Source organism: Hippocampus bargibanti, linkage group LG03, assembly GCF_051943395.1.
Source record: "Hippocampus bargibanti isolate YZ-2025 linkage group LG03, ASM5194339v1, whole genome shotgun sequence".
Taxonomy (NCBI): domain Eukaryota; kingdom Metazoa; phylum Chordata; class Actinopteri; order Syngnathiformes; family Syngnathidae; genus Hippocampus; species Hippocampus bargibanti.
The window spans coordinates 6,837,085-6,852,547 of NC_142736.1; the positions used below are offsets into that span (position 1 = coordinate 6,837,085).

General features: G+C 42.6%; 1 protein-coding gene across 3 annotated transcripts in view; it reads left to right on the forward strand.

The window, feature by feature from the left end:
* il16 (interleukin 16) overlaps nt 1-15,463 on the forward strand; it is a 36,218-nt gene that overhangs the window by 17,330 nt on the left and 3,425 nt on the right. The window contains exons 5-9 of one of the 3 annotated variants that reach the window (XM_088991764.1): nt 312-466; nt 1,002-1,167; nt 2,577-2,678; nt 4,244-4,463; nt 11,057-11,182. In XM_088991764.1, coding sequence (XP_088847890.1) covers nt 312-466; nt 1,002-1,167; nt 2,577-2,678; nt 4,244-4,463; nt 11,057-11,182 — 769 coding nt within the window. Of the gene's footprint in view, nt 1-311; nt 467-1,001; nt 1,168-2,576; nt 2,679-4,243; nt 4,464-11,053; nt 11,183-15,463 lie in introns of all 3 variants that reach the window. The other 2 variants (XM_088991765.1, XM_088991763.1) reach the window with 2 other exon arrangements.

The window sequence follows — 15,463 nt, forward strand, 5'->3', positions numbered from 1 at the left end:
AAGCTTAGCCCGCATAATGATCTCTTGGTATTCACTGTGTGATCTGGACCGGGCCCAAATCCATCCTGCCATGTCATTTTATGTGGCAGATGCAAATCATATGTGTCAACTTTCATGATCCTTCCTGAAATCTTGTTTTGACATGTCAAATTGTCATTAATGATAAATAAAGTTGAGATTTTGAATCAGCCCTACAAGGGAAATCATATCTCTGAAGTGGCCCATAACGAAAATGAGTTTGACACCCTGATGTAGAGCATTAAAACACATTGAGTCAAGTATTCAATTTAAATGTGGTGACATGGTTCTAGGTATCACAAGCGTTGATGCGGACCCTTCCCATGCCCAGTGAGCCTGGTCCGGCAGGTTACTCTCCAAACCACTTAGCCTTCACTGAGGAAGACATGTTCAACCCCCATGAGTGTGATCCCCTTTCAGGCGTCAATGACACTGGATTTTCTATTAGGTGAGTACTCACGTATTTCAATGTGCGAACAGGAACTCTCATAAGACTGAGATCTCTTTCGTCTTTCCGTTCAACAGGAAGTGGCTTTGAAATGAAAGTTCAGGGGAAAAAACACTTCCCGTTTATCATCGTTGTTGCACAGACAACACTGTGCAACTAATGCCCAGTGTGTGATAATATGACGATGATCTATCTGTCTATCTGTCCATCTACCTACCTATGTAACTAGCTGGCCTGCCTACCCATCTATCTACCTATTCATCCACCCACATCTATCCACCCACATCTATCCACCCACATCTGTCTGTCTGTCTGTCTGTCTGTCTGTCCGTCCGTCCATTCATCTATTCATCCATCCATCCTTTCATAACTTTGCTGCTGTGAAATGTAAATTTCTCCACTGCGAGACTAATAAAGGCAAATCCCATCCATCCATCCAGCCATCTACCTATCTATCTACCTACCTACCTGTCTATCTATCTATTTTTGTGTGTGCCTTATCTATTTATTTATTTTTGTGTGTCCCTGAACACAGCTTGGCCACTCTCAGAGCATGTACCTTTGAGTTTGAGGAGAGGGGATCCCCCCAAGAAGTGTATGTTCCCTCCGCTTGTGCCCAGTCCGTCATTTCAGCTATCCCATCTGAGAAAATAGAAATGATGATCAAAGAAGTCAGAGCTCTGGATGAAGAAGCGATGATGGTATATCATTCATTCATTCATTCATTCATGTATTTATTTGTTTGTTTATTTATTCATTCATTTTCTCAACCGCTTTATCTTCACGTGAGTCGCAGAGGGAGGTGGAGCCTATCCCAGCTGTCTCCAGGCAGTAGGTGGGGGACATTTGTGAACCAGTCAAACACAGGGCACACAGAAACAAACAACCACCTGGGCTCACAATTTGTAGTATTCAATTACCCTGTCATGCATGATTTTGGATTGCGGAAGGAAACTGGAGTACCTGGAGAAAATCCAGGCGGGCCCCGGGAGATGCAAATTGCACACAGGGAGACTGGGGCTGGAATTGAACCCACAACCTTTGCACTGTGTGGTGTATTGGCCACAAAGTGGTTATTGGATTGGATTGGATATGCCTTTATTAGCCTTTATTTATGTTATTTGTTTTTATTTGGATGCACGGGCTTCCCGTACCTGGCATTTGCCCTCAACTGCACATGCATGAAAAAGTTTGACACACTTCCCCATGTTGCTGATACTAGAAGCCCTGGGTCAAATATATAACAAGTAAAATATGTGCGTCTGCACCGTTTTTCAAGATACCACACACTGTGACGTCGACTTGCTAACCACTAGACTGGAAAACAATGGTGGCCCAAATTAATATCTTGTCCAGCCTTTACAGGTACCTGACCTCACATTAACCCCTCAGGGACAGCAGTTACTGCAGTTGACAGCCTACCATGTTATCAGGTTATAGACTGACAACATGAGAGGCTGTAGGTTATCATTATTTGTGCATGAAATGTTTCTGCCGGAAGCTTGTCCTCTCTGCTGAGCAACAGAAGAGCAAATTTGGTAAAATCGTGGTCTAAAGCAAAAACAAAACAATAAAATAAAATAAAACAGAGAAACCACATTAATACTGATAAGTTGAAGAGCTTTGTATTCTTCATTTGACAAACATGATTTGTTATTAAATTGTTAATATTTTCAAAACAGTGGCTGACTCACATGCATTAATAAAGAAATCAGAGTTTGTATGTCAGCATTTAGGTAAGAGTAGATGTTTACTAAGTGGAGTGATTGCCAGGCAATCACAGGTCATACTGTATATGGAAAAAAGGCTGTCACAATCATGTTCACAATTATAGCCAATGCATTTTTTTCAATTAGCCTAACACAAGAACCCAAACACAACTCAAAATGTTAAGAGCCATATTTGGTTTGACAACAAGGTCACTGTAAGGGCTGGTTCAGAGAGTGTGTGTGGGCTGGGCAGGTTTACCCCATGAGCCGTAGCTCAGATCTAATTTAGTATCCATAGTAATATTTTCCCCATATCTATTCTTGATGTGTGTTCTTCGTTCATTGTTGCAATTTCACAAATCGCAACATCAAACGAGTAATAATTATGACTTTCTTTACAGCAACTACAAGACATCCATGTTGTGATTTTGCACAAGGAAGAGGGAGCTGGATTGGGCTTCAGCATTGCTGGAGGCAGTGACCGTGAGAGTAAAGCTCTGACAGTAAGTAAGCCTAAGTAAACAGTTTTGTTTGTTACACAACACGTCGTCTTTAATACATTCTGTTGGCTGTAACTTTATGGATGCTGATTACGGTAATATGGAACAACTTGTAAAAGCTCTCCAAAGCCCACACAATTAAAGCTGAACTCTGCAGACATGTGTAGTGGGGGTCAACGTATTTAATTCAGAAATAAGCACCAACCTCTGCCGCTCCTTTGAGTAACCCAAATATGCATATTGCCGGAAGTTGTTTCAAGTCTGGAGTATTGACCCTTTCAGGGAGAGCGGTTAATACAGTAGCCAACTTATCGTGTTATCAGGTTACAGGGGGCATGAAAACGCGAAACGAATGGTCACATCTTTGGTGTAGATAAGAAAAGAGGTAAGGATTAATGAAGTCTCCCTGCCATCTGTGTGCTTTATTAAAATTATGTCTGCGGCCTTCAATGATATTCTGAATCAAAATCATTGTGATTGGCCAAGTATGTAGAACATACAAGGAATGTAGTACAGGCTACCCTATTGAAGTATCACAAGCAACTATGATAAACAAGAACATGAGAAACAAGTTTGGAAATACATCCCGTAATGTAATGGTATTGTTGTGCTGTGGCCCCACCCAATGACAGCTGTAAAACAATGTAATCCAAAATATCAAGCAGAGCTAAAATGATCAGAAGTAGAATAAATAAAAAATAGTATGCAGTTGGTACAGATAAATAGTTATTGAAGAGCAACTGTTCAGAATTCCTTGAGTGCTTTAAAGTTACTGATGCGGTGGAGTAGAGATCAGTGACAATGATTCGAGTGAGTATGGGGTGTGAAAAATTGAAAAGAGCCACGATATAAGTACATTTGGGTCACTGTTTAGGGAGTTAATGGCTCCAGAGAAGATACTGTGAATGTCAGCGGGATTTGATGCGCATGGAAAAGGCAGGGTGCGCAGGGACCAAAAGGATTTTCCGTACCCTTCTCTTGGTTCTTGCAGGGTGCAAGTCCTCGAGCGTAGGTAGGGTGGCGCCAGTGTTTTTTTTCCACCATCCCAACTGTCCATTGAAGTTGGGTTTTGTCCTTATGTTGTGGCGGCCCTAAACTAAACCGTGATGGAAAAACACAGGATTGATTCAATAACTGCTGTGTAGAACTCTATGAGCACCTCTTGTGGAATGCAATTCTTCCTCATCAGCCTCAGGAAGTACATCCTCTGCTGGGCCTTTTCAGAATCAGAATCAGAATCAGAAAACCTTTATTCATCCCACAATGGGGAAATTTGCAGGGTGGAGTTGGTGTTGACCTCCCACTTCATGCGCACCAAATCCAGCAGACATTTAAACAACTTGTTCCCCCAAGCCATTAACTCTTTAAACAGTAACCCAAATAGAAATGTATAGTGCCTCTTTGCAATTTTTTTGATGATGATACTAGTGCAACTAGTTCTACCGGAAACTAGTAGTTCTACCGGAAACAAATTCCTTGTGTGTTCTACATACTTGGCAATAAAGATGATTCTGATTCTGATGTGTGAGTGAAATGCAAATTGTGTTTTTTTTTGTTTGTTTGTGCAGGTACACAAAGTGTTTCCCAATGGCCTTGCCACACAGGAGGGAACTATAAAGAAAGGAGATGAGGTGCTATCTATCAATGGCCAAACACTCCGTGGCGTTACACATGCAGATGCCACAGCAGCACTGCGTCAAGCCCGCATTCCACAACTTGCGGTGGTCGTCATTTTCAAGAGAGGAGAGGAACCTCGGGACGGCACAAGTGAGAAGTCCATCTGTCCAAGTGCGTGTGTTCATTCAAATCTCCAATTTCATATTAAAACTGGTCTCTTAAAAGTGCCAACCGGAATAGACCGTGTTAACTGTCATCATATAATGACCCATGCCATTACAAAATAATCTCATGGTCACATCTCTAAATGCAACTCTCTTGTGCATTTTCTGATCATTCATCCATCAATTTTCAGATTTTTATCTTCGCACAAATTGTGGTGGGTGCTGGAGCTTGTCACAGCTCTCTTTGGATAATAAGCAGAACACATCACAGAGTGAAACAACTATTTACACTCCGTATGACACCTCAGGACATTTCAGAGTGTTCTATTGACACGCCATGCATGTTTTTGGAATGTGGACATATCTGGAGAAAACCCACCTTGGCACGGGAAGAGCATGCAAATTACACACAAGAAGTCCAGAGCCAGATTTGAACCCTGCACCTTTGCATCTTGTGGCCAACGCACATACCAGTCAATAACTGGGCCACCACAAATCCATAAAATGTAAAGCTAAACTGAGGGGGAAAACAATTAAAGGAGTGATAACACTAATGCAAGGTATTTGCCTCCCACTGAGCAGTTTCCTCAAATGTTGAAAAATAAGCAGCGGAGAAAATGTCCTAGCACGCATAAGCACACCCAGTTACAACTAGAGAAGTGACAGTCTTAAGTTAACCAATTACATTACACAACATGTCAAAATTGAGCCTCCAATCACTTGCGATGTTTTAGAAAGCCCCAAATTAACTCAAATACTTTCCAGCTATTCTCATGTGTTTTTTTTTCTCTCTAAGAGGCACAGTAGTCACATTTTACAGCACCAGTTATGGCCTATGGAAAGCTCCCGCAGCATCAGAGACCAGTCAGCAAAATTGGCCTGCGCACTCGGCCCGCATACTGCAATAAATGACGGTCCTGAAGTGTCCCCCGCAACCACAAAATGGGCTGCATTAGAATCATATTGGAGCCATTTTGAAAAACCAGATCTGACCCTACTCTGGCCTGATGCCGGGCCAGAATTCTGAACAGGCTCCTGATATCAGCTTTAATTCAACCGTCACTGAGCCACTTCTTTCATGAGACATATTTGACCCTCATTAAAAAAAGCCTCAAATACTGGTACAACAATGTTTATTTTCATGATGTGAACCTCACAAGGGAACCACACAAACCGGAAAAGTGCAGCACGGTAAGCAAGTTCAAATTGTAATGCATCATGCTCTTGAACACCATTTATTCATTGATCACATTGCTTTCCATTCTCTTCTTTCTTTTCATTCTCGCCTTCCCGCCTCCATCCCGATCAGCAGCCAGCTCTAGCCATCCTTGGATAGCGGCATCAATTTTCTTGTCTGTGGCTCCAGATGTTAGTCGTATTGCCTCAGAGCGGCTGAAACATGCAAACACATTTTTAAATTAACTTTCTGTATCATCACGGCCGGACTGAATAATTTGGCCTTAAATTATGATTAAAATTCAGGTGTGGGACTTCCGGTATGTCATGAGACGGTAAGCAGCAAACACACGGAGTTTCCAGCCATACGAGCAAAAAAAGGTTGAAAATAAACGGAAACTACAACTCGAACAAAAGAGAAAATGGTTATGAACAAAACTTTGACTGGAAAGGAATAAGGGCAAAAATAAGAAGAATGAGAACCAGAGTGAAAACACATACGATGAAGTTGAAAGGGGCAGGTGTTAGCGAAACAGACAAACCACCTGGTTGGGCGACAGCACTGCAAGAAACTACAGAATTGACTCAGAGACATAAGAGCCAAAATGGACATGGGACAACACCGTTTGGATGCCAAATTGGACAAAATCAAGAAACGAACAGAAAAGCTTGAATCTATAAACGTTGACATACGGGTGCAAAATTTGAATTGGAATGGGAGGAATGTCGGTGCCATTCGACTGTCATCGCTGGACACCAAAGGGGCCATTGTGCTTTTTTGCGCATGTAATGGGCATCATCTTCACAGCCCCGCTTTGTTCAGTGGAAAGGTCGGTGCTGTTGGACAGTCTGCTGGATGAATGGATGGATGTAAAGAGTTTGATTTTCTCTTTATTTGTAAGTAGGCGCCACAGATGCATGGCTTGAGGAGCCCGCAATAAGAAGAAAGGAGTGTCAGCGCAGAGCGCCGATGCGTATGTGGAACTGTCGCGGCTTGGAATTGAAGCGGATTTATGTGGGACAGGAGATGTGAGACAATCTATTTTCGTCAATGGATGCTACAGCTGTATGTTTGCTTTCAACATTTAGCCTGTAGTCAACGTGCACATTCCACCATGATGTCCCTGATCTACTGGCGAAGAGATGCTTTGATCCTTTCCTCTTTCATCTGGAACTGCTTCGTGTAACAAAGAGGGTACAGAAAGTGCTTAAGAATGAATGACTCTCTGTGTCTTTGTGTTGTCATGTTTTTTTTTTTTTTTTTTGTTCCTTTGACTTCAAAATGGCGCCGCGAGAGTTGCTGCCTTTCCAGCAGCTCCTGTATTTTGTTTTTCTACGTTCATTGCTTTCACAACTTTGCTGCTGTGAAATGTAAATTTCTCCACTGCGAGACTAATAAAGGCAAAACAAAATCCAAAAGAAGGAAATGGAGATGCTGGAACAAAGAGCAGTTAAAGTCGAGGAATGGAGCACAGAGATACAAGAAATTCTCACTGTCTCACTTGTACAACAAAGAAAGCTGTGAGAGAAAGTATCCGACTTAGAAGGAAGATCAAGAAGGAACAACGTTCGAATTTGGGGACTGAAAGACGGAGACAGATTCATAGAGAACTGGGAATATCCAAAGATGTTCATCTCAAGATTCAGTGGGCGCACAGAACAAACCACCACGAGTGATGATCGTAAACTTCCTGAGATTCAACATCAAAGAGGACGTCCTCAAGACGACCTGGCAAACGCTGATTCGAGTGGAGGGAAACAGAGTGCGTTTCAACCACGGCTACGCAACAGAAGTGGTGACTAAACGCAGAGAAACGTCTGTGTAAGCTCTCAGTCGTACTGTGATGGTCCATCGATGAAAAGGTTTCTTCAGCCGTCATCTGTACTTCTTTGAATGTGTCGGCAGTTTCGCTTCTTATCCAAGAGACTTCGTCAGCGCACTAAAATTTGGCCCCATATATATATATATATATATATATATATATATATATGTGTGTGTGTGTGCGAGACGGGTGTCACAACAGTGACTGTCGTCATCTCCACGATGCTGCCGTCTTAATAAGACCAGGCGCGTGGATGTGCCTTTTTATTTCTTTTATTTCTGCAACACAGTATGGCAGAAGGGATGGGTGAAGTCACATGGGTTTCGTCTTGTGATTAACATGAATCTCGTCCAGATTGTTCTGGAAACTATGGGCGGGACTTGGTGCCACACTGTGCGCAGGTGGAGAACCCTCGGTTCTCGAACGCCAATACGACGCGTGAGTGCGTACGCAAGGGTGGGGTGCTGAGCGGCGTACGGGTGTATCGCTCTCTCCGTGACCAACTGTTGTCGCTGGCGGACGTGCTGCGTTTTGCTCTAGCGTTTAATATAGGTGTACGAAGAGTTTTAGCCCCTAATCATACCTCCAAAGAAAGTAAGTGCTGCTAAAAGTGACAAAACAAAAGTAGTGCATACAACTATTGCATTTAAGAAATAAATAATCGCAAAATATGAAGGAGGTGTGCGAGTGTCTGATCTGGCTAGGCAATACAGCATGGCGAAATCTACAATCAGTACGATATTAAAGAATAAGGAGGCTGTGAAACCTAGTGATGTTGCTGTGGGAGTGAGAGCAAGTGTCATTGGATAGATATTTTAAGAGAAAAGAACATCCTGTAGCCGAGTCATCCGTAGCTGTCACGTTCCGAGGGAGAGTGACGGCAGCTGACTCGTCGGAACGTAGTGGAATGTTTGTGATCCCAAAGCAGATACGTACTAACCAAGCAGGATGTTTATTCACAAATAAAAGAAAACAGTGAGTAAGAAGGCAGGGGGTGATCCGACCCGCTTACTACGCCAAAAAGCAAATGGCACACAAAATTACGCAATCCCGGAAGATGACATAAATTTATGCAGGGGACGCAGGGAAAATACCTCGGACCGGATACACTCGCGCATCGAAGGAAGAGTCCAGGTACAATGGCGAGTTGAGTCAATCATCCAGCATTGACGAGGTGATCGTGAACCGTATAAATGCCCCGTGTCCGTGATTAGAGATTTGACAGCAGGCGGAGAACTATGTGGTTGCTTAAGCCACCAACTATGGCATTGTCTGCTGGTTAGGCAGCATCACCACCCGGGACAGGAAAAGACTGGAGTGCCTGGTCAAATGGGTCAGTTCTGCCCTGGGATGCTCTCTGGACTCTCTGGAGGAGATGGGCAAATGACGGACGCTAGCTAAACTAAAAGCTATAATGAACAGCCCCTGCCACACCCTCCTTCCCACCCTGACAGACTATTACACCCGCACTGCAAGTAGAGGTACAGCTGCTTGTTCCTACCGACTGCTGTCAGGCTTCTTAATAATCACGTGATTGAGAAAAAAAACCTAGACTCTTGGACTGTAAATAGCACAGCCACCTTATGTTGATGCAATACAGCTACATATTTCAATATGCTTTTTGTTTTATACTTGCACTATGTACAGTTTTTGATGAAACATTCTTACACTGTTACAGTACACACCTCAGCATTTTTTATTATGCTTAGAATATGTTTTTTTTTCTTTTCACCCCCCTTTTTAAAATGGTTGCTGTGGACTGCAAATTTCCCCATTGTGGGACGATTAAAGGCATTCTGATTCTGAAATGTTTTGTTGGATAAACAGTATAGCTATTGCAGGAAACTAAATGAAAATAAATGTCGTATTTCAGTGCTTCCCACACTCACTACCATGTTCTTTAAATCAATATGGGAAAGAAATTGTCATAAATATGAATAAAACAGTTTTATCGACGGGTCAGCCTTGTCCAATGGCTGTAAAGCTAATAAAGGCAAATCCAATCCAAGCCAGCTATGGGGCCCCGAGAAAGAATTATTTTTTAAATTGTGTCCGGAAATCTCTGACAATATCTTTGACCGTACAATGGCCTGCATTTTTACAAATCTCATGGAACTCGAAACTGTAAAGAGAAGGTTCAGGTCCCATGTTGCTGAGCGGTTTATTTTCAAAATGTGCACGCTTCAGTCTAGATTGAGAGATTGATAAGTTTAAGGAAAAAACATGCATAAATAATCATTATATTGTAGCACAAAATATTTTTAAGATTTCCACAAGCCCATACTCCTCCATCTCCTCGCCCCACCTGCCCCTTCTTTCTTTTCTTCTTTCTTAATTGGCACTGTGGCCGTTATCGTTCAAGATGCATCACCACCACCACCTATTGTCTGCAGCCATTTTCTTTTTTGGAGAATGGCTTCACTCTCCCCTGCCCTTCACTGATGCGTTCTAGACCAATCATGTGGCATTAACCGACGACTGGGGACAGGGAACAGAGGACCAAAACAAGCCGGCTGCCATTTTCTTTTCGGAGAACGGGCTTGTTTACGAACGACACATCACTCATTGTGGCAGCTCCGTGTGTATCCCAAAATATAGTTCGTATGACAAGGTAGACTAAACCGAGGTATCACTGTGTGTGTGTGTGTGTGTATATATATATATATATATATATATATATATATATATATATATATATATATATATATATATATATATATATATATATAGACACATCTAGAACGCAGCAGTGAAGGGCAGGGGAGAGTGAAGCCATTCTCCAAAAAAGAAAATGGCTGCAGACATTTTTTTTGTCCTCTATTCCCCGCACCCAGTCTTTGGTTAAAATGATTGGTCAAGAACGCAGCAGAGAGGGGAGGTGGTTTAAACATTAAAGAGACAGGCAGACGACAGAGAGAGTGACAAAATTGATAGAAAACAGTGACATTTGGACTCGTTTCAACTTTGACCGTTCAAAGGTAGACTGTAGACTGCAAGGTTAAAATTTCCATCAATCAGGCTCCACAAATAACCCGCACTAGCCATCAGTTCAATTTGAAATGAAAAGACAAGCAAGGGTATGAGCTATTAATGATGTTTCTAGTGTGTCTGCTTGCACCTGTTGCTGTTGCAATATCACAAATTCCAAGATGTACAACCCAGAGCTCCTTGAGATGTTGTTTTGACGCGTCACAACAACATCCGTGACACTCTGACGGAGGCGGTAATTGAACACCTAAAAAACACTGTGTAAGAAAATAATTTGGTTTAAATTTGAAATACTGTAGTTGCATATATTTCTGGAAAGTAAGTTAAAGCATGTGCACTTGAAATGTCTGGTACAAACAAAAATAACCTCAAAATGTCATAAAAGCCATCTGGACCGCGTGAACTTTGGGGTGAATTGAAGGCATTTTAAATGATAGGAGTATACTGACTGTCTTTTAATATGAGCTTAAATTGGATTCGTCAATTCTAAACACAGCAATATTCCCACTCAAAGGGGACAATTGTGAAACCACATTTTCTCAGTTTGTTATTTTCTTAACCTCTCTTGAAAACATTTTCAATTATTTTTAATAATTGTGTCTGTTTACAGTAGAGGAGTCCGGTACTTTCTTCAGTGTGGAGCTGAAGAAAGGTGCAGGTGGAGTTGGCTTCACTTTGGAAGGTGGAAAGGGTTCACTACATGGAGACAGACCGTTATTCATCAACAGGATCTTCAAAGGTAAATAAAATGTTAACTTGATTCTTAGGCAGATATGTGTTGGTCGGTGTCTTTTGGAGTAAATGCACTGACATTTATTATTCTGGGTTTTAATCTAAGAGACCTTACCACAATTTAGAGGAAGAAGACATGTATCCATTTGCAATACAGGTAGCCAAACGTGGTGAGAATGCATGTCTGGATGCATCTTTCGAATCAAACATTTAATTATTGCAGTCATTGTCATTTAAAACGCCACGAGAGTGGCTGCCCTTCCAGCAGCTCCTGTATTCTGTTTTTCTACTTTCATTCCTTTCATAACTTTGCTGCTGTGAAATGTAAATGTCTCCACTGCGAGACTAATAAAGGCAAATCCAATCCAATCCAAAACTACGTGGCTGAATATGCAAAAATGTTTTCTTCTATTAGTGTTTGGTATGGACTGTCAACATGTGCAGTTTTGTTTATAGGTACCGTATCTTGGGTTCACTTAGCCCACCTATCCAATTTTAAGAGTCAATATGGCCACCGAACCAAAACATTTGCCCATCCCTGATCTAGAGCATTGATTTCAAACTCAAGGCTGATTTGGCCCACTGCATAATTTCATGTTACCTGCAAAAGCAGCTGAAACATGTCAACTTCCATGATCCTTTTTAAAATATGTTAAAAATTACCATATGTAATAAATAGAATATATATTCTAAGCATTTCCTTGTTACCAAACCACTCAAACAATAGTTGACTAAGCTATTATTGACTTCACAGCCTTGTCAAGTGAAATGGTAACTAAAATGTGGCCGGTGCCAAAATTAATTCAGACACCCTTGATTTACAGCAAGTTTGCCCAACCTTTTTTGACCAAAGATCTAGTTTTCAAGCAACCAAACTCGCGCATGTGCACGCATGAAAATACTCTAACGGACTCATCACACGCACACACAATGATGAGCGACCACATGAAGGCCCCTCACATTAATGAAACAGAAAAATAAAGTAGATTGTAGAATTTGTGAAAAGGAAAACACTTCCTAGCTCAGATACCTAAGTTGATGGCATGGGGCACAGTTTTACAGCATCTTAAATGGAAGAACATCTATGACTTAACTCACCTGTACCTTTTTAAAATGTGTCTACCGGTGGGCCATATTCCCATTATTTGCCCCAGCCATCAGTGAATTGCAGATGAGACACACTGAATGAGAATAACAATATCAAAATAGAACTCAACAAATAACCTCCAGTGATGTAGGTGATGCCCTGTCATAGGTTAAAGGGGAATGTCTTTTTAAATTGTATTTAATTGTAAATACTTTTAGGTGAAACTGATAGTCTGTTGAGTGTATTGCATTGTACACGAAGACAAAAAACAAATACTGTATATAATAACAGAGGCGGCCCAGCAGTCTAGTGGTTAACACATCAACTTCACAGTGCAAAGTGAAGTGAGTGTGAATGGTTGTTAGTTTCTGTGTGTCACGTTCCGAACGAGGCAGAGTGAGAGCCGTCTCGTTGGAATGAAAAGAGTAGCTGGATCCCCAAAGCAAACGACAGAGACAGTAGATCCGTTCAGATGGTTTAATGATGACACATACGTCTGTACCGATCGAATATATACAAACAAAAGGCGCTGGTCCAAAACGTGGACCGGGGGCAAAACAAAAATAAAGACTATCGACAAACGAGTTGGGGGACAAGGGGAAATTTTAAAACATTTATTAATCATTTGCTAATATTACGTCATTGCCCTGTCTCTGTGCTGAAAAGACTGGGAGGGTAATTTAATATTCGTCCATGTGGCAACACGTCACTAATTGCCACTTACCTGCGAGATGGTTCGTGGTGTGCCACAAATACTTTGATCCATTCCTCTTTCATGTAGAACTACTTCATGTAACAAAGATGGTACAGAAAGTGCTTAAGAATGAATGACTCTGTTATTTGTTCTTTAGTTTTTTGTTTTTTTTTTACTTTGAGATGGCACCGCGAGAGTGACTGCCGAGAATGACTGCCTTTCCAGCAGCTCCTGTACTTTGTTTGCTCACCCGCACAAAAAAATATATCCCGTGACTATAAAGTGCCCTTGAGAGTTTTGAAAAGCGCTGAGAAATTAAATGTATTATTATTATTATTATTATTATTATTATTATTATTATTATTATTATTATTATTATTATTACAGCCTGGAATTCGGGAGCAAAGCATTGGCCTTTAGCTAAATGGTACAATCATAAGGCCCATGTGGTGGCAGGGATTGGGCGCCGTCCTTGCTGAATGCCTGCCGCAAACCGTGGTAGCAGGGAGGGGCTCTCTCGAGGCAAATGTCTTCAGGTGGCTCGCAGCGGGAGAGGCTACGCCCACTTGCGACCGACCTGAGGCAAGCTGCATAGCAGAGGGGACTCCAGCTTTGTAACGCTGGACCATCCCACGAAATACCCGGGTTGTGCGTCTTGAGCCACAGTAGGCTGTTGACAAATGGTACAGCACGGGACGACATGAGATAGAACCGGCGATACTCAAGATGATTGCCCGATAGTTTGAGCTTGAGCAGTCAAGGGAGGGAGGGCCGCTGGTACGGTTGCGTTGCGTGTTTCTACAGTGTCTACACGGTGATCCAACATGGACACGGTGCTACGGAGTTCTGTGACTGGCTGACCCAGCTGATTCAACCGCTCCACCTGGTGTGCCAGGGCGGACAGGATCTTGTCTCTGTCGGCCGGATCCATGGTGGCCAGGGGATTCTGTCACGTTCCGAACGAGGCAGAGTGAGAGCCGTCTCGTCGGAACAAAAAGTGTAGCTGGATCCCCAAAGCAAACGCCAGAGACAGTAGATCCGTTCAGATGGTTTAATGAGGACACGCACGTCTGTACCGATCAAATATATACAAACAAAAGGCGCTGGTCCAAAATGTGGACCAGGGGCAAAACAAAAATAAAGACTACCGACGAGCGAGTAGGGGGGAAAGGGGAAAACCAACCCGCGTACTCATGGGGGGGGATAAAAAGTACCGACACACACGGAAGTGCGGAAAGAAGAAAGAGTATGGGCTAGAAGAAATACTGGGGGGGGGGGTCTCGGAACGAGTACATGCAGAAGTGCAGTAGAACGTTACTGACTTGAGCACTGGCTGTAGCGAGACACGTCAATACACCTGCAAATAACTACTGAGTGTGTACTGTTTAAATACCCGGTGTACCAGCGGGGAGGTGCTGCCGAATCCGAATGTGACACTGTGTGCTCTGCGTTTGTCTGGCAATCGGTTCAGGGTGCATCCCGCCTAGTGCCCAAAGACAGCTGGGATAGGTTCCAGCACCCGATGCGACTCGAGTAAGAATGAAGTGTTTTGAAAAATAAAAGAATGATCGATGGTGATGACACATGGAGCAGCCTAAGTTATGTGCTCGCGAATATTATCCCTGTTTTTGTCATTTTTGGCGATCTTATGCGGCTTACTTACACGAAGGAAGAGTTGCTTGGGGAGTCTATGCTCGGACTTTTTACATCAGCACGCGAAAATCCACAAAGTTTTTCAAGGCTAATCGCGAGCGGAACGGCTGCGCTGTATGTAGCATGGAACAATGTCTGTGTACAGACACGCCTGAAACCAATTGACAAAGGAAATTAACATCGCAAAGGGAAGTTATGCAGAGAGAAAATATATATGCAGAGAGAAAAAAATATTTCGCTGCTAATGCATCAGTGTGGAATGGCCTAAAAACAATCACAGATTAGCTGTCAACACCCCCCCTACACACACACACAATGTGCTACCATCGAATCAATCCTGTGTTCTTCCATCACGGTTTGGTTCAGGCTGCCACACAAAAGAGAAAGTCTCATTTCAACAAACAGTTAGGATGGCGGGAAAAAAAATCAATGGCACCCCCTTACCCACTCTCAAGGACATGCACACTGCAAGAACCAAGACAAAGGCATGGAAAACCCTACTGGACCCTCAGCACCCTGCCAACCACCTTTTCCAGGTACTCACCTCAGGCAGGCGCTACCGATTCATGCGCACCAAATCCAGCAGACACTTAATCAGCTTCTTCCCTCTATCCCTTAACTCCCCAAAAAATAACCCTAATCTTACTATATAGTTGCACTTTGCAGTTTGGGAGAACCCTGTGGAACAGCATTTCGTCATAGTCATTGTAGCTTCAGCCCTGTACTCACTTGAAGCATTGTCACTGATCTATATTCCGCAGCACCGGACACTTTGAAGCGCTCAAGGACATCTGCGTAATTGCACATTTTGTGTACTACAAATACAACTACTGTTCACATTAAAATGGTTCAAT